The sequence below is a fragment of the Nylanderia fulva genome, unplaced genomic scaffold (assembly GCF_048542155.1).
Source record: "Nylanderia fulva isolate GAGA-0341 unplaced genomic scaffold, ASM4854215v1 Scaffold1, whole genome shotgun sequence".
Lineage (NCBI taxonomy): Eukaryota > Metazoa > Arthropoda > Insecta > Hymenoptera > Formicidae > Nylanderia > Nylanderia fulva.
The window spans coordinates 906,420-925,685 of NW_028189192.1; the positions used below are offsets into that span (position 1 = coordinate 906,420).

Consider the following 19,266-nt stretch of genomic DNA (forward strand, 5'->3'; position numbering starts at 1 on the left):
CATTCGAATTTATTATACCGTGATATCGTAAAGGTGGTGCATTTGAAATATCCGTGTCTGATCATATCATCATTTTGAGTGATAATTTATTCAACAATTCTGTATACCTGTTTATAAATATTGTTTATTCTTTTCATATTGTTGTTTTATTCTTTTGGCCTCTTTAAATTTCTGTATTGTTTTAATTAGATTTTCTTTTCATCTCCGAGAGATAAAGCGCTTCCTTATTAATATAAATCTTTCTTAACTATTCTCTATTTTAAATTTGTATGTAGAGTGCGACTATGTATTATTTAATTATGGCTGTAATAATGCGGAAAGATTATTTAAATCACAAACTAAGAAGACTTTAGTGTCTACAACTAAATATTGAAAGCTCAAAAGATTGTGTTTAAAGATTGTGTGCATTTAAATATAGGGATAGTGATATACTACTTTCTACACGATATACAGTTTATTCGATGATTCACGAAAAATTGATTAGTATGATTATATACATAATTAAAAATAAAGACGATAATATAAACACGTGTTCGTTTTTGACTTCTTATCCCGTCATGTGTGAAAAAGATTAATTCGTAAACTCGTACGTGTAATGCAGTATCATACTAATACGTAACGCAATATTATAGTATCAATCAGTGACATTATATTACATTTTAAACGTAAATACAAATTTTATTTTTAATTCTAATTGTATAAAAAATTAAGAAAGAATGCAAAACAATGATAAAAATTTATTCTTCAAATGAATAGCGAATAATCTTAATTCAGATTTATAATTCTTGGTTCGATACAATCACACACATCAAACAGTATAAATGTAAAATAAAATAAAATAAAAGAACTTGAAGAATTTAGCCTATTATTGATTCACATTCTTTCCGTGAATAATTCTTAACGATTATACCGAATACTATCGCATCATAATTAAATATCATCTCAAGCTTCCAAACTGCAAGGGATGGTAGTCATGTATCTTGCGAACTCCAGAGTTGCTGGTTTACCAAAAATAATTTTCTCTCATTTTGCAGAGTACGCTGACACGCTCTTCCCCGTATTATTTCTGGCATGGCTGAATCATTGGCAACTGACTCGGGACGGAGCCAAAATAGTTAACTACCTCGACCAGCTTCTTCCCTCGAAATCACCGTGCTGACGAAGCGTCGAGCAAAGGTGGTAGTCTGAGATCAAAGACAGAGAGCTGGACCATGGAAAAGAATATCTCCTCGATGAATCAGCGTGTCCATTTAGTCTCTTGAAAAGTGTGCTACTGTTTCATCTTCAAGGTCGCTCAAAGCCACTCGTATTTTTTTACTCATAATATTCATGGCTTGCAAAAAACTGAATTTTATTCTTGAGAATTCTTCTCTCCATCAGAGTAAGATATATTTAAAAATAACTGAGAAAGAAGATCGATGCGTGTATTCTTTGAAAACATTTGTTCGATGTCCGAAATTTCCGATGGCTGAACGCTGGGAATATTCAAAATTTTTGATGTTTATGATGAATTTACAATCTAATTTACGATCATAAAATAATAAATAGCAGATATTCTTAGTAATATATGTAATACGCTTGAGTCTTCTATCCATTTAAAGATCCTACTTGCGTATACGTGATACCACGCAATGCATTTTGAAATATAAATAGCTGTATAATAAACTTATAAAATTTTAACGAGTAATAAAAAGTAAAAGCGTTTGAAGTATAAAGATGATAGATTAATGCGGAATATAAGTCAGTTTTGAACAGTTTATCAAAGCGTTTGAAAGCGAGAACAACCCACGATTCGTCGTGGTCGACGAATCTTCGCGGAGTTCCAAGCCGGCGGCCAAATATAGCTAGGTAATGTAATACACATCACGTGTTCAAAAATAGCTTAAGAAAAGGGCCTAGCCGAGTGTGCACACGACACTGCATCTGCTTTTCCACTCGAAACGTGTGCCGCATGACAGAAACGATTTACATAAATATACGTGTATATATCTACAAACTTGTTATTTATAAAAACATGTACTCTGCAAACGCAGGTGAAACCGGTTATGTGCTTCCACGATATATTTCTTTGATCTAAGAAAAATAAGTAAAAAAAATCTTTATTTCTATTATTATAACAAACTTTATTTTACGCGCGAGAATGTATTTTCTCTCAAACGCGTGATACACCTCAGAGAATTCAACGGAAGCACGTTCTCCGTTACAAAGATCCAACGATATACATATATGTATATACTTAACCATAGGTTTCACTTCACCATTCTTCCTCATGAAAAAAATATCGAGTGTAACTATCTAGACTAATTTATCGCATAGCGCGGAATTTATAAATATTACATCAATAATCATGCAATTTTTACATATGCTTTACGCCATGTTGATCCTGACTTGAATCTTCCATTGCCATAAAGGTTCTTGTATCGGATGATCGCGAAAAAATCGTCATTTACAACGAAATATATTAATTCATTAGGCGACGGCCGTCGAAACGGCAACAAACGAGACTTGGACGTACTTACAACATTCGGTTTTATTGCGACTTTCATTGTACAATAATAAATATTCGATTAGTAAATTGTTAGATCGGGTATTTTTATCCGTGTGTGTGTATATGTGCTATGTAATTTCTTTAGTAAATAAACATTTATAATTGTAGTGGGCGTACATATATATATAGAACAAAATGATGTATGTATATGTAAATGTAAATATATATTTTTTCTACTTCACGATATATTTTTTATAATAAATATCGAGATTACAGCGAACGAGTAAACGAGTTACGTATTCAACGCAGTCGCACCGCTACTGATCCTTTCTCATTTTTATATCTCATGATATTGACTAATATCGCGCAAAGTTCCACATTGCTATATTACCTATTTACAGAGAGTTGTACTCTTTATAAGGCTGTGAATTCACACTTTTGTCCTGAGATTAAAATATCCGAAGGCACGGAACACTTGTGTAAGATGTTTCGCTCTATCGGTCTGCTTAAAGCTGACCTTAAAAATAAAATCTGCACTTGTCCCGACCGATTACAACATTTACAAACAGTTTCGATTTTCATTATATATATAATATATTGCTTTTGCAACACTTCAATTTCAGCACCACCTTTGCGATTTTTGTATTTTAGATGATATGTATTATGGTGTTTTCTATCTGGATCATGATTTTGCAATACAGCCTCTCAAATCTGTTAATTAATTACTCCTCGTTTCACTCGCTCAACTATTCTCAAAAACATGACGAGTTAGTACAAACTCCCCGGACGCGCATGACACTTTTGATTAGAGGATGTGATCGAGGTGAGGAAATCTAGGCGCTATATCGATAGGTTACGATTTTAAAAAGAGGCAACAACAATGCACAAAAATAAAATACGAGTGGATATATACGCAGCGTATCGCGCTGCACGGAGACGGCCGTACTTGAGACGATGTAATAATGTTAGAGTCACAATGAGAGTGAAAGAGAATAGGCGATATAATTGATAATGATTAAATGTATATTTTTTAAATTCTTCAATTTTTCCGATCAAATTTACACATCAACATTTTTTTTACATTTGCTTTGTTATTGAAAGCTAGTCAATCATTCCGAAATGAATAATTGTAATGATTGATAAATTGTAATTCTTTCAAGTTGTCGTATTGTATATTGCGTATACGAGTACATATACGAATATCGAAAGACAAAGAGTTGACATGATAATTGAAATTTAATCGGTACGTGAGACGTACAATAGGCTAATTGAGTTAATAAATCATCTCTTTCAAGATTTAAAACAATATTAGTTCTTAAATTACTAATGTTATTGACTTGTCATGCCACTGTCTCGAGTATAGTGTTCGTCTCCGGCAGTTGTTGGAGATGTATAACATAAGTCCAATCGCGTATAATGTTAGCAATCGAATCTGTATTTTTATTCAGTTCTTACTTTTGACGATGAGTTTGGCGGACGTTTCTACGGTACCGGCTGAAGTTGTAGCACGGCAGGTGAAAGTACCAGTATCCTCCTCGTACGTCGTTGCTATGAGTAGCACCGCATTGTTGCCTTCGTGAATCATCTGAAAATATGATACGCCAGGTTTCCTTGAATATTATAAGCTTCCACGAAATTTCGATACTTTATAAAATAAAACAGTGAGAGATTATCTTACCTGAAAATCTGGCGATTGTGGGATCAAGGCGCCTTCGCGATACCACTGAATCGTCGGTTTAGGCTTTGTCGGATGCACTTGAGTCTTGAATTGAGCCGGCTGTCCTTCAACGACGATCTGATCCTTAAGAGGCGTCAATTTTGGTAGAACGTCAGCCGTCTCGGGCGCTAATAAAAAAATATAACGATTTTTTTTAGTTTATGTTAAAGCAAAAAGACATTTATAAAAATAAATTTGATTTTGTTTCTTTTTTCTTACCGAGAACTCTGAGATTCGCAGATGTCGTAACATCACCAGCGGGATTTTTAGCGATGCATTTGTAGACACCTTCATCTTCGGGAAATGCTTCGGAAATCCTCAGAGTACACAAATCACCTTCCTTCTGCATTTGGAAGTATTTCGATGGTTTAATCACCTGCAAAAGCGATAAGCAGTCGAGTGAACTCTTATTTTAAAAACTGTGTAATGTTAAAATTATTATTATTACAGAACTCTGGATATACCTTATCGGCTTTCTTCCACTGCACAGTCGGAACAGGTTTTCCAGTAATTCTGCAAGCGAAAGCGACAGACGTTCCTTCTCTGATAGTTTGATCTTTTAATGGTTCTAAAACAGTTGGCGCTTTTTCCACCGTTGGTGTCGTCGGTTTCGCAACTTTTGTCGGCGATTGAGGCCCGCGAACAGTACATTCCGCTTCGCAACGTGCTTCTCCAGCATTGTTAATTGCAACGCATTCATACTTGCCAATATCATCCGGTATGGTCTCTAATATCAAAAGTGTATAAGTGTTGTCTTCCTCTAAAGTTTTGTAACGGATATCTGCCGTTATCTTCTTGCCATTCTACAATAAAAAAGATATTCAAATTTAAATTCAAGTTTAAACTTGTTGTTTTTTGTGTGTTTCGATTGCAGACGTAAGACAGCAAATATATAAAAATATATATCACACATCTCTTACCTTGAGCCAATAGACGTCTAGAGGTTTCGTGCCAGTAATTTTGGCATCAAATCTGGCGAGCTGTCCAGTAGCTACAGAAGTAGATTGAATCGTAGATAAGAAACTGGGTGGCACCGCGCCACCTCGTCCAGGTTGCCTTCTACGTTCCTCCACGACTAAATTGGCGCTGCACTTGGCTTTCCCTCCTCTATTCTCAGCAATGACAGAAAAAACGCCGGAATCTTCCATAAAAACTTGTCTGATAATTAATACCGATTTGGTGCTGAAGGTGTAAATTTGAAGATCGGCCGAGTTTTGTATGGGGAAATCTTCGCGATACCATTTGATGGTCGGTAATGGATCACCGTCAAATTCCACTTCAAATTTGGCCTGTTCTTGCTCAAATGCTCTGCACGGTTGAATCTTTTTCGTGAAAATAGGCGGCTTGGCAGGTTTCACTTGCCCTTGAACTACACGTTCCTGCGTCTTCGCTTTATGTTCCACCTCTGTAGTCTCCGTTGCTGTGATCTTTCTCGTTATTTCCAAGTCACCCTGAACTTCCTTTTGCGTCTGTTTTTGCTTAGCTACGTGAACTTCGCGACCGTGAACCGTAGATTCAGATGGTTCCGGAGGATACTTTCCAGTGGATTTAACGCGTTCCGTGTCTATATCTACTTCGGTAACGAAAGGCTTCTTTACATATTTTGGAGGTGGTTCTACTGATTGCTGCGGCTGTTCTTCCCTAATTATGAAAAATAATTGATTAACATTATTATCGCTAAATGTATTGATAACATATTTTTTTCGAATATTTTTATTACAATACTTACAAATTCTCTTCATACTTTTGAGCCATTCCCTTTGCTAGAGAATGTGCAACGACTTTATCGCCAGGAATAGCAAACTGATGCGAAGCCTCCCTTAATCTGCTTTCTTTGAGCATTTGTCCTTCCTCAAGGGTCATCAACTTGTTATAATAGTCCTCGTTCTTCTTGCTCTTAACGGATTTCTGCCATTCAGTCTCGGGCTCTTTAATGACTTTGTGGCCAAGATGCTCCGTGGCAATTTCGATGCCTTGGGAAACGCTTTGGTGGCGTTCATCGAACACGCGCTCCAATTCTGTGTTCTGTCGCTCGGTCTGGTACTGTGTTAGCCCATAATCGTACCAGGCTAAGGAAACAATATGTTATCTGTGTGTTTTTGTGTGCATGTATGTACTCGATATAAATGAAACGCGCGTGCTTCGAGCGGATACATCGATTGATTCATCCCGACAAATACAATACAACGTCCTTCGGTAAGATATATGTGCAAGTATTGGTGTTTGTATACATCCTTGTTAAAAGATTATTTATTATAATATTTTATTCTAATATTATTATTTATTATAATTTATTAAAAAATTGAAATACTTTATTGTAAAATAAAATGTTGCACTTTTCTTAACCAAAGAACAAAGTCTAATCGAAAATCGTACGATATTTAAGACACAGTACGTAAATGACGATGCAACACATATCGACGACACCTAAATAATGGGAATCGAGCTGGATTTGGAAAATTCAAGGTTAATATACATATCTGAAATTATTTTGCTGCGATCACATTGAAAACACTGTTTGATTAAATAATTTGTTTTTATGAACGTGCTTTCCTTCGTGCTATGAGAAAGTTTTGTTCACATTAAAAAAGATAACAAAAATATTTGTTGCAAAATTATTTTATCTAATTAACTAAATTCGCATAACTCAAATTTTGCTTCGATGAATTAGTTTTATATATAATCGCATGCTACTTTCATGCGACATCAAAGGATGAATGCGATGAGGAAATGCATATTTCAAAACAGAAAAAGAAAAAACAGTAAATAAAAATTAAATTAAGATGATTAGGATTAAATTATGATATTGATTGCGCGAAATACCGAGAAATAAGGAAATCTGCTCAGTATTTACATTTTCTATAGACAATGTTTTATGCAAATTACTTTAACAGTAAGAAAGCAATATGATTTGCATGCAATGTGAAAAAATAAGCAAGTATTAAATAATAATTTAATAATTTTAAAGAGAATAAAATAATGCAAGCTCATAATAAAATAAATAGATAAAATAATTTTTAATAATCTTTTAACATCATGTGAGCAATAGACCCATTTTCTCCAGCGCAACAATATCATATTTATGAAACAAAAAAAAATATTAATAAAATATAAAACAATACGAATGTTTTTCCGGCGATAATTTTCCATACCTGAATGTCGATGTGAGAAATTAAATATATACGATACCTTTCATTTAAGACGATTTCACTCTAATATTCCCATTGATATTCCCAATCACGATGAAGAAGAAAGAGAAGCAGAAGAAGCTGGCGAACTCAGGATGATTTTCAATAGCTTTGGAGTACCAAGTGGAAAATAGGGAAGGGAGGGATTATGTTTGAATGGTCTAGAGTGTTTTTTGTATTCGAATGGAATGCATTGTCGTATCGATATATATTATATGTACTGTGTTGCGGTTGTTCGATACTTTCCAATCCACCTTCGCATCTTGCGAAACGTCATTGGAAGTTTACAACCATTTCGTTCATTTTCACGTGTAATCTTTTTTTTGTACCGTTGTAATCCGTTCAAAATTGTTGTTTATTCTGCACATGAATTCTTCGTAATGCAGTTTTTCCCATAATTTGTAGAAAATTATTAATTAATTGAATTTATATTTGCCATAAATTTATTTATTTCACATATTTTATTTATTGCTTTATTATATTTATTGCTCTGTTGAAGGCATCTCTGTATAGGTACATACTGTGTGTATTAATACTCTATAAGATTTAACTTATTCCATTGTGATACGAAGAATTCATGGCCAAATGCGTGTATGATAGTTGGAATGTAAACTTACGTCTTGGCGAATTTTTCAATACACCGCGATAGTCGTCACTTCGCTGCTTGACAGTCAGAGTCGTTTCTGTACGAGTTTCGCCAACAGAGCTTCTTGCAATTACTTCCACTTTGCCGTGATCGTATTGTCTGGTCTTTGGAATATCGAGATGATACATGCCGTCGTACGTCAGTTTATACCGGGATCCCTGCGAGAGAAAAAAAGGAGCAAGTTTGATATTATAAATATTTCTTGAAAAATTGTCGATCATTATTTAGAATGATTTCAGAAATGATATTCTTGAACTCACATTAACTACTGTATGACCATTGATTATCCACATAACTCGAGGTCTTGGGTATCCAGTGACTCGACAGCAGAATCTGGACCAGTCGCCTTCTTCGACAGTTACTGCTTCTGGTTTGCTCACGAAAACAGGCGCCGAGCGTACTTTCTCTTCTTCACCTTCCTCTTCGGGTACACTGCAAAGTATAAATAATTTTTAATTTTTTAAAATAATATTCTGTGACAATCTTTAAATATGAGTAAATAAATTTCTTTGCACTTGGATAACAATTTCGTTTTTCTTCTTTGAATATGAATAATTCAAAATATATTATACACAATATTATAACAATAAATGTTAAGCATTTTATTGTGTGTATGCATTCTTTCCTTGTTATTATTAGAAGAAACTATTTTATATGTATATACGAACAGTGCACAAAATAAAATCTTACATCTGCCATGCAGCTTCCATCTCTCTGATCTTCTCGATGCTCTTCATGCCTTTTGGAAGCTGAGACTCATAGATAATTCCTGGTTTTCCTGCGGTCCTGATTATAGCTCTAGTCTCATCCATTCCATAAAGATTCGTAGCTCTGCACAGATACTCGCCACTATCTTCTGGATAGACCCAACCAAAATTCATCGCTACATAGCCAAAGTCGTAAATAGGCGTAAATCGATTCTTATGAGGTAATGGCTTTCCATTGAAGAACCATTCGACCTTCATATTCGGATCGCCCACGGGAGCTAATTGACATTCGAACTTGGTGCTATTCATTTCAACGAGATCGGTTTTATCTTGTATTTGTGTGACGAAACGAGGCGGCTGTTTCTTATCTGCGTCATATAGATCATCCTCGGTTAAATGAATTTCTGATGTATACTTTTTAATTGTCGCTTCCATTTGCATTAAAGCCTCGGATTTTTTCATACCCTTGGGTACTTGATTCTGCAGAATAATGCTTGGTAATTCTGTGAAACAGAGAAATTTAATATGAATTTATGTTAATATAATTAATTTATTAAAAATTGAAAATGTGCTAAAATTAAAAAAGTACTTTTGCAAGATATGGCAGCTCGAGTGGTGTCTTCTCCAAGGTCATTAACAGCCTTACAAACGTATTCACCGGAATCCTCGGGATAGACGTACAAGATATCCATCGATACAAATCCCATATCATATACAGTTCTGTATCTGTGTCCGGCAGGTATCAATTTATTATTTCTGTACCACTCGATGCGTAAATTAGGATCGTCCTTGGGCTCCACGCGGCATTCAAATCTGACTGGTTCACCTTCGTCGATAGTTGCCGATTGAATCTGCGTGATAAAATGCGGCGGTTGTCGCGGTGCTTCTTCTGCGGGAGCTTGAGATACTGGACCTCGTTCTAATTCTTTCAACTTCTCGCCGCTCATTCCCGATGGCAATTGAGAGTCAAAATCTATCGTTTTCTTGGCTGTAAAGAAAATAAAAATTATAATTATATAACAAATTTTATAAAGTTATGGAAGTATATTATTTTAAAAATATTTTAAATCTAGTCTCGAATTGTGTAACTTACATTTACAAGTGATGGTAGCTTTGGTAGTAGCGGAGCCCCATTTATTAGTGGCTCTACAGACGTATTCGCCGCTGTCTCGCGCGTATGTATACGACATATCCAACGATATGAATCCGAAATCATTAATTTGATGAACTCGAGAGCCGGTCGCGAAGGGTCGACCATTGTGGAACCAATCGATACGCATAGTAGAATCACCAACAGGCTCGACTCTGCAATCGAAATGGCTCGGTCCAGACTCTTCAACTTCGATGTCTTTAAGTTCGACGATAAATCTCGGTGGATTCGGTGTTTCTTCCTCCGCTAGGATCTCATCCCTCTTGTACAAAGACTCCTCCAATTTTTGAATGCTTTCCGTGCCAGTCTTGAAATTGGTCGGCAATTGTGGCTCCAAAATAATACCTTGACGTCCACGTACTTGAAGTTTACATGATACTGTGGCTTCGCCGTGGCGATTAGTAGCTTTGCAGGTATACAGACCGGAATCACGTTGGTAACAATTTGCAACTTCCAGAATAACAAAACCAAAGTCGTGAATCGTCTTGATTCTACTGCCAGCGAGAAGAGGCTTGCCGTTATGAAACCATTCGACCCTCATGCTAGAATCATTAATCGGCTGTAGTCGACATTCAAAGTGAGCAAGAGAATTTTCAGTCAAAGTCAGATCGGAAGGAGTCGTGATAAACTCTGGCGGTCTTCCGGTGTCATCCTCGGGACTAGCTTGACCCGGTACGGTTCCGAGGCCTTCTAATTCGGCGATCTTATCAATCGTACTTTCCATTCCTTTAGGTAGCTGAGACTCCAAAATAATACTACGTTTGCCCGTACACTTCAGAGTGCACGTTGTCACCGCCTCACCATAATCATTTGTCGCTCTACAACTATATTCGCCCGAGTCTTCAGGGTAGATGGGAGAAATTTCCAAAATGACGAAACCAAAATCGCAGAAAGTGCGGAAGCGAGATCCCGTTCGCAATGGTTTACCGTTCCAGAACCATTCGACCTGTGCGTAAAAAATTAATATAATATAATTAATATAATATGCAATGTAACATAATATAGAAACTCATGTGTATATTAATATAATTATATAATAATATAATTCAATGTATATAATGTAATGTAATGTATATTATGTGAAATTCACAGATATAAACTAAAAATATATAAGAATTAAAATAATTTTTACACTTGCCTTTAATTTTGGATCGTCTGTAGGTATTAATCGTGCCTCGAAATGCGCGCTTTCTCCTTCGCGTAGACCATCGATATTACTTAAAGGTACGGTGAACATTGGAGCCTTGCCACGTTCTTCTACAGTTTTTTCGTCTTTCGTACGTATCATCGAATCTTCGAGAGATTGAATTTTCTCTAGACCGCCTTCCATGCCTTTCGGAAGCTGTGACTCCAAAATAAGATTAGCTTTAGAGAAGCATTTGAGCGACGCTCTCGTAGTATCTTCGCCATATTTGTTGACGGCTCTGCACTCGTAAACTCCAGAATTTTCTTCGTAACAATAAAGTATGTCCAGAATAACGATACCAAAGTCGTGGAAAGTACGATATCGATGTCCGTGTGGAAGTTTTTTGCCATTATAATACCATTCGACCTTTAAATCAGGATCAGTTATCGGGGTCAGTCTTGCCTCGAAGTGAGCAGACTGTCCCTCTACCAGTTTCGTAATATCAGCGATTTGCGTTATGAATTTCGGCGGTTCGGCAACAGGAGTCGTAGGAGTGATCGCTTGTTCTCCGGTGTAACTCTCGAGCTCCCGTATTCTAGCGAGTGAGTCTGGCTGCAGGGAATCCAAGTAAACTCCGCTCTTGCCGAAGCATTTGATCGTAGCTTTTGTATAATCCTCGCCGTATTTGTTGCTAGCTTTACAAACGTATTCACCTGTGTCATGAGACATGACTCCGGCGATGTCCATAACTACAAAACCGAAATCGGAAACCATCTTGAAACGCGAAGAATGCCGCAGTGGTTTTCCATTATGGAACCATTCGACTTTCATGTGAGGATCTCCCACAGGGATGAGAGTACATTCAAAGTGAGCCGATTGACCGTCTTTTAGACCTTCCAAAGACTGTATCTGTGTCGTGAATTTAGGTTTCTGTCCTTTAGACTTATCGATGCATTCGAGTTCTACGCTGATTTCTGCTTTACCCCATTTGTTAGTCGCTCTACAGGTATAAGTACCCGAATCTTCTATTTTTGTGCCAAGAACCTCGAGGACAACCATACCAAAAGCGTAAACGGTTCTCGTACGATGACTGGCTTCTAAAGCTTTGCCATTATAAAACCATTCGACTACCATGGTTTGATCACCTGTAGGAATGAGAGATGCTTCAAAGTGAGCAATCTCTCCCTCTGACAGATTAGTTAGATTCTCAAATTGCGATGTGAACATCGGTGGTTGACCTTCGTCCTCTCCTGGTGGAATTCCTTCTTGTCGTTTCAAAGATTCCTCCAAATCTTGGATCGCTTCAAGACCCTCTTTACCTTTAGGATGTTGCGATTTTTCAATAATATTTTCCTTTGTGGAACAATAAATCGTTGTCGATGTAAAGGCTTCGCCAGCTTTATTATAAGCTTTGCAAGTATAAATACCGGAATCGCGCTCATAAACATCCGTCAAATCCAACGTGACAAATCCAAAATCGCTAGTCATTTTGAAGCGCGAACCATGTTCTAAAGGTTTCCCGTTAAAATACCACTCAATTTTTAAATTCGGATCATCTTTTGGTTCAACTTGTCCTTCTAAATGTAACGGTTCGGATTCTCCCAGTTTAAATTCAGGTTGAAGTGGCACCGTCCAGATCGGTTTAGGATATTCGTGATCAGGGCCTTCCTCCTTTCTTTGATGTTTTGATAGATAAGCGTCTTCTGCTTCTTTCACTTTCTCAAGCCCGGCTTCCCCTTGTGGATGTTGCGTTTGCAGATAAATGTTTTGCTTGCTGGTGCATTTCAAAGTACCCGATGTCTGCGCACTTCCCTTTGAATTTGTAGCTTTTACAGTAATTATGCCAGAATCTTCTTCGTAAGCATGAGTCAAATCCAAAGCTACATAGCCAAAGTCGTAAGTGCTCTTAAATCTTGCTCCGGTCGGTAAAGGTTTACTATTCAGGAACCATTCAATTTTCATAGTTGGATCTTTCGATGGCTCTACATTGCATTCAAAGTGAGCGTTATCGCCTTCGGTGCATTCCACGTTGTTCAGGTGAGTGATGAAAACAGGTTCTTCGTAAATAGGTTCTGGTTGTTCGGCCGAAGGTACTTGAGGTTGCTCTAAGGCATCAATTTTTGGCAAAGCGTCTGGATGCAAAGTATCTCCCAATAACCAGTGACGATCAGAAATTTTCAAGCTACAAGTTGACACAGCTTCTCCCAGAAGATTAGTCGCTTTGCAAGTATAAATTGCGGAGTCATCAGGCCTCAAGCCATTAATCGACAACGTTACCAGACCAAAATCGAATGTACTACGAAGTCTAGTTCCAGTTTGTAGAGACAAACCATTTTTAAACCATTCTACTCTCAAGTTGGGATCCGCTCGCGGTTCCACCTGAGCCTCTAAATAAACACGTTGGCCCTCTACCAGTTTATCGAAACTCTCGAGATGCTTGGTGAAAACAGGTGCCTGCTGCGGTGTTGTATCGATAAACATTTCCGGTACCCTATTCATCTCCGCTTCCTTTAGTTGAATCTTTTGCCACGCGTCCGCTTGTATACTCTCAGAAGCGATAGCCGAACGCGCTTTTACTTTCAGCGAAATCGACGAAACTGCTTCACCCGCGTTGTTGATCGCTTTGCAGGTATAAACGCCGGAATCTTCGGGGATAACTTTCAAAATGTCTAGCGTTACGTATCCAAAGTCGTGACTTACGTGAAAGCGTGAACCTAAATAATGATACCCAATAATTTTATTATCAAATATTTAATTAACGATTTAATATTTATTTTTAATAATTTATTGCAAAATTATTTTTTCTCACCCATTTTTAATTCGACTCCATTCATGTACCACTCGAATCTCAAACTTGCATCGCCGACAGGAACAACTCTGCATTCGTATCTAGCCATTTGTCCTTCCCAGAGTTCGGTTGGCCCGGTTAATAATTGCGTAAAAATCGGTTTATCAAAGATCTTTTCTGGCTCGTCGGGTCGTCCGACTTCCTTGGCTTCCAACTGAGCGATTCTACGTTGCGCCTCCGGATGCTGAGTATCCAGTTGTATACTGGCTTTGCCTGTAAGTGTAAATAGGAAACAAATTTTAAAAAATTAAACCGTATTAAATTATCTTGATATAATAAATCAACGAGATAAAATCAGACTCTTACTTTTAATCTTCATCGAAGCCGTTGTAACCGCTTCACCCAACGGATTAGAAGCGCGACACATGTAAACACCTTCGTCTTCGTCACGTACGTGAGCGATGTCCAGGGATACGTAGCCGAAGTCATGCACTTTCGTAATTCGCGAGCCTGCAAAAAATATCGTAATAAATATTAATTTTGCGTGACCATTAGAAATATGTTACAAGTATAAAATATATTCGTGTAATTAACAATGTTTTGCATTGGAAGTATCCTGGACGATACTTACTTGTTTCTAGAGGCACCTCGTTTCTGAACCACTCCACTTTGAGCATAGGATCACCCACAGGTATGAGCCTGCATTCGAAATGCGCGGTGTGACCTTCGGCGATGCTGTCGATATTTTGCAATGGTTGAGTGAAGACAGGCCTCTGCCGAGTTTGAGGCTCCGGTATATCCGGTCGCTTCCACGGTTGTTGAGCTTCGAGCTCTCGAATCTTGTCCATTCCCTCGGGTCGTTGGGAATCCAGAATAATGCTGTCTCGTGGGATTACTTTGAGCTCAATGGACGATACGCATTGTCCTAGCGCGTTGATCGCACGTACAGAGTATTGCCCTGCGTCTTCGGGTACGGCGTGACCGATATCTAGTGCGACGTAGCCGAAATCAAAGGTCACATGGAAACGCGCCGCCGATGGCAAGGGTTTGCCATTGTGGAAGAATTCAATTCTCAGATTAGCATCATGTAGAGGCTCCACTTGGCACTCGAAATGAGCGGTTTGCCCTTCGTATACTTCAGTCGTGCCCTATAGAAGAATTTCTTATATTTTTTTATGCTCATATATTTGTTGTACGTTTTATATTTGTTATATTAATTCTTAATAATTACACATTAATTATTATAATTATTATATTAATATAATATTAATATTAATATTAATATAATAATTATTATAATTATTATAAATAATTATTATAATTATAATTATAATTAATTTAATTATTGTTACTTACTCTAAGTTCGGTGACAAATCTCGGTGGTGTCACTGGTGGTTCCTCAACTTCTAATCGTGCAGGATGACCCTGGGCTTCTAATTCTCGAATCTTTTCTAAACCATCCGGATGTTGGGTGTCCAGAAGAATACTTCGTCGTGCTAAAAATGAAAAATGCATCAAAATTAATTTGTATTTCTCTTCTATAATTATATTTTTATTATTAATAATTTTATGTATACACTTTCTTGAATAAAATAAATTCAATTCTACGATAAATCTTATCTTGAAAAATTGAAATTGCAACTCTTGATGTTTCTTAAGACATCCTGCAATGTTTTGAAATATGCATAATATAATATTTTTCATGACAGAATTTGTGTTTAAATTTGCAAGAATTAATTAAAATTTTACGAAATTTTTTCTTCTTTATAAAAACAATGTCATCTATTTGACAAACGGCCTCTTTCTCGTTGATAAAATTGATTAACGTCGACGAACGTTTTCAAATTTTTCATGGGTAGGAATTTAGACTTCGGATATCGTGTATATCTTGCTGACAATTACATAGAATGCACAATTAATATAAAATCAATATCCTAAATTAATATAATTTTATACTTACAGCTGACTTTAATAGTACAGGTATTAACAGCTTCGCCAGCCAAATTAGTTGCTTTACACATATAAGTACCGGAATCTTCAGGATAGGTATACAAAATATCGAGAGCCACATAGCCAAAATCGTGAGTAGTGCGGAAACGATGACCAGTTTTAATTGCGACTCCATTGACAAACCTATTAAATGTCAATAAAATTTAATTGATTAATTATTCGGAATTGTATTAAAATTATTATTGTGCACATTTTTATTTTCGTATAATATTGTATATTCTAAATTCTGACGTTTTTTTAATCCATAAATATATACCATTCAATTTTCAAGTTTGGATCGTTAATTGGCTCCACGCGGCATTCCAGATGAGCGTGCTCGCCTTCCTTGAGATGATCCAGATTGTTTAGTGGTGTCAAAAAGACAGGTTTTTGATGAATAACCTCTTTTTCGACTTCTTCTTTGATTTCGACAGTTTCCAATTCTCGAATCTTTTGCAAGCGTTGAGCATCCAGTGTGTCGAGATATAAGCCTTGTTTTGCTATTTGCATAAATCAAAATAATTGATAATCACACGCTTATATTTTTATTTATATTGAATTAACAATTTATTTAAAAATGTATTCACACACTTATCAATTTTAAAAAATGGAAAGATATGGAAAGATAATTTTGCATTTTTTTTTCATTATAATATTGTTACTGCTTTTTGCGATGCTGATTGGTTGTCTCGATTAACATTGTGTGTTATAATAGCATCCAGTAACTGTCATCGTAAAGGTTAACAGTTTGACAAATGTAAAATAAAAAATAAAAATAATAACGTTCGCAAAGAACGCGCTTACCTGGTACATATGTACATAACAAAAATTAGAAATTAAAATTATACATAATTATACATAATTAAAATTCGGCAAATTAAAATTATGTATATAATAGACATTCAGAAATTAAAATTAAAATATAAAATATATAATAAAATATAAAATTAAAATATATAAATTTAATATAATACTGTAGCATCACACATTTATATCTGCATTATTTTTTAATGAACATTATTAAATTGCATTTCTCGTATTATAGTATTCTACTATCAATTTATTATACTAACAATAATTTGCTATCATAATTAAACTCAATAACAAAACTGAGATTGATTTACTGAGTTTGAATCGACACAATTACTTTTATATGTAACTTATTCCTACTGTATTAACAAATCTGCTTACATATAAGTACTACATTTATGTAGCATATATATATATATATATATATATCATTTAGTTTAATCTAACCGAATATAATTACGCATGCAAAGCGAAGTTATAGTATTCTTTGATAATAAAAATCTTAAAAATTGCGATGTATGCACGCAAAAATTATAATTGCAATCAATGCATAAAAAATATATTAATTATTTATACAATGCATAAAAATTCAATATTTAAAGCTTTAACAGAAAATATAAACAAAAAAATAAAATTTTCTACATCCCATACATCTGTCACGCGGCGCGATTCGCGCGAGACTGATTCTCGTATGGGGTATCACGAGCGCGGCACCGATGGTCACATGACCAGTGAATCTCTAGTCACGTGACCTCAGCTTCGCGCTCGCGATACCTCGCACGAAAATCAGTCTCGCGTAAGCCGCGCAACGTGACGGACGTATGGGGTGTAGAGTCTCGCGCGAGTCTAATGAAAGCGTAGATATTTGATCACAAGAAATTCTTGTAGAAAATTCTATTCTTTGTCTTCTGTTAAAAATGTATATGTTGAATTTTTATGAATCACATAATTAATAAATATATTTTTATGTGCACATGCATTGCAATTTTCAAGGTTTATTTTCAAAGAATAATATAACTTCACTTCGCGAACGTAATTATATTCAATTAAACTAAAATGAAATGAGAAAAAATATATAAAGAGATACAAAATAGTTCTCAAACAATATAATAGAAATTCGGCGAATTAAAATTATGTACATAATAAAAATTCGATGAATTAAAATTATGTACATAATAGAAATTCGGCGAATTAAAATTATGATTATTTTCATAGCATCAAACAACTGTCACCGCGAAGATTTACAATTTAACAATTGTAAAATAAATAATTGAAACAATATCAAAGGCGCACGCGAAGCGCCCTTGTTTAGTCTAGTTATTTTAAATAAAATATATTATGTAACGGGTGTGTTGTCAAAAAAATAGATGTATAAATGCATAAAAATATTACTTACAATCTACGCTGATGACACAAGTAGTAACTGCCTCGCCAACAGCATTCCTCGCTTTACACATGTAGGTACCCGAGTCTTCAGGATAAGCATAAAGGATATCGAGAGCGACATATCCAAAGTCATAGGTCGTTTTGAATTTATGTCCCTGAGGAACGGGACGTCCGTCTCTGAACCATTCGACGACCATCGTTGGATCGTTAACAGGAGTCAATGTAGCTTCGAGATGAGCATTTTTACCTTCCGGTAAATGCTCAATATTCTTCAATGGTCGTCCGAAAGCAGGTTTCTCGGCGATGACTGTATCTTCTTCGATTGTGCGTTTATATCTTGAGTCGTCCTCAAGATACTGTATCTTTTTCAATGCGCTCTCATGCTGTGTGTCGCGAATAATTGATGCTCGAGCTACAAATGATATTTATTTGATATAATAAAATAGAAAAGTTTGAAATTCAAAGTATAAATAAAGTAAAAAATTGATGACTGTCTAATGTGAAAATTACGATGTATCAATTGTGTATATGAAATAATAAATTTATAATGTTTGTAAATATAAATTGTGCAGACAAAATTGTAAATTTAAGGAAATGAATTCTGTAGTATGTACATGTACACATGTATAAAGCAGGGCGATACAACAAAATGAATCTACGAGACTTGACACGCAACAACGCGTTCTTGTATTACTTACATTTCACGTTGAGATTAATCGAACTTCTCGCCGATCCCAATTTATTGGTGGCCTGGCAAGTATATGTACCCGCATCCTCAGCATATACAGTCAATACGTCCAACGATGCAAATCCAAAGTCGCAGGTAGTTCTATACCTGTGACCGGTGGATAATGGTTTACCGTTGTGGAACCATTCCACCTTCATGTTGGGATCAGGATAAGGTTCTATACGACACTCATAGTGTGCGCTTTGACCTTCGACTAGAGTGGTAGGTCCGTTCAACTGGACCGTAAAGAACGGCTTTTCTTTTACCACGATCTCTTCTTCCTCATGACGTTGATATTTCGAGGTATCCTCCAAAGCTTGGAGTTTTGACAAAGCGCTTTCGTGTTGTGATTCAAACTGCAAGGCTGCCTTGGCTGCATTTTAGAAGAATTTGTGTAGTTGTGTACGAGTTGTGTACAAAGAAAAATTGCATATAATTCAATGTTTTTGCAAAACAACAAAAATTTGCAGTCAAATTGCGATATATTGTATATATACGAGTAGATACTTATTTGCAGATAGTACAAATAAGTTTAGCAAAATGA

The 19,266-nt window shown here is 35.9% G+C and overlaps 1 protein-coding gene across 1 annotated transcript in view; it reads right to left on the bottom strand.

Moving 5' to 3' along the window:
* The window catches only part of LOC114939593 (titin-like), an 81,441-nt gene that overhangs the window by 49,544 nt on the left and 12,631 nt on the right, over positions 1–19,266 (bottom strand). The window contains 20 exon segments of the mRNA XM_085484261.1: positions 3,944–4,073; positions 4,167–4,333; positions 4,425–4,581; positions 4,670–5,008; positions 5,126–5,846; positions 5,935–6,274; positions 8,011–8,197; positions 8,300–8,471; positions 8,730–9,249; positions 9,336–9,734; positions 9,840–10,842; positions 11,035–13,736; positions 13,832–14,083; positions 14,177–14,320; positions 14,442–14,958; positions 15,167–15,306; positions 15,771–15,943; positions 16,077–16,299; positions 18,006–18,407; positions 18,694–19,095. Coding sequence (XP_085340387.1) covers positions 3,944–4,073; positions 4,167–4,333; positions 4,425–4,581; positions 4,670–5,008; positions 5,126–5,846; positions 5,935–6,274; positions 8,011–8,197; positions 8,300–8,471; positions 8,730–9,249; positions 9,336–9,734; positions 9,840–10,842; positions 11,035–13,736; positions 13,832–14,083; positions 14,177–14,320; positions 14,442–14,958; positions 15,167–15,306; positions 15,771–15,943; positions 16,077–16,299; positions 18,006–18,407; positions 18,694–19,095 — 9,090 coding nt within the window.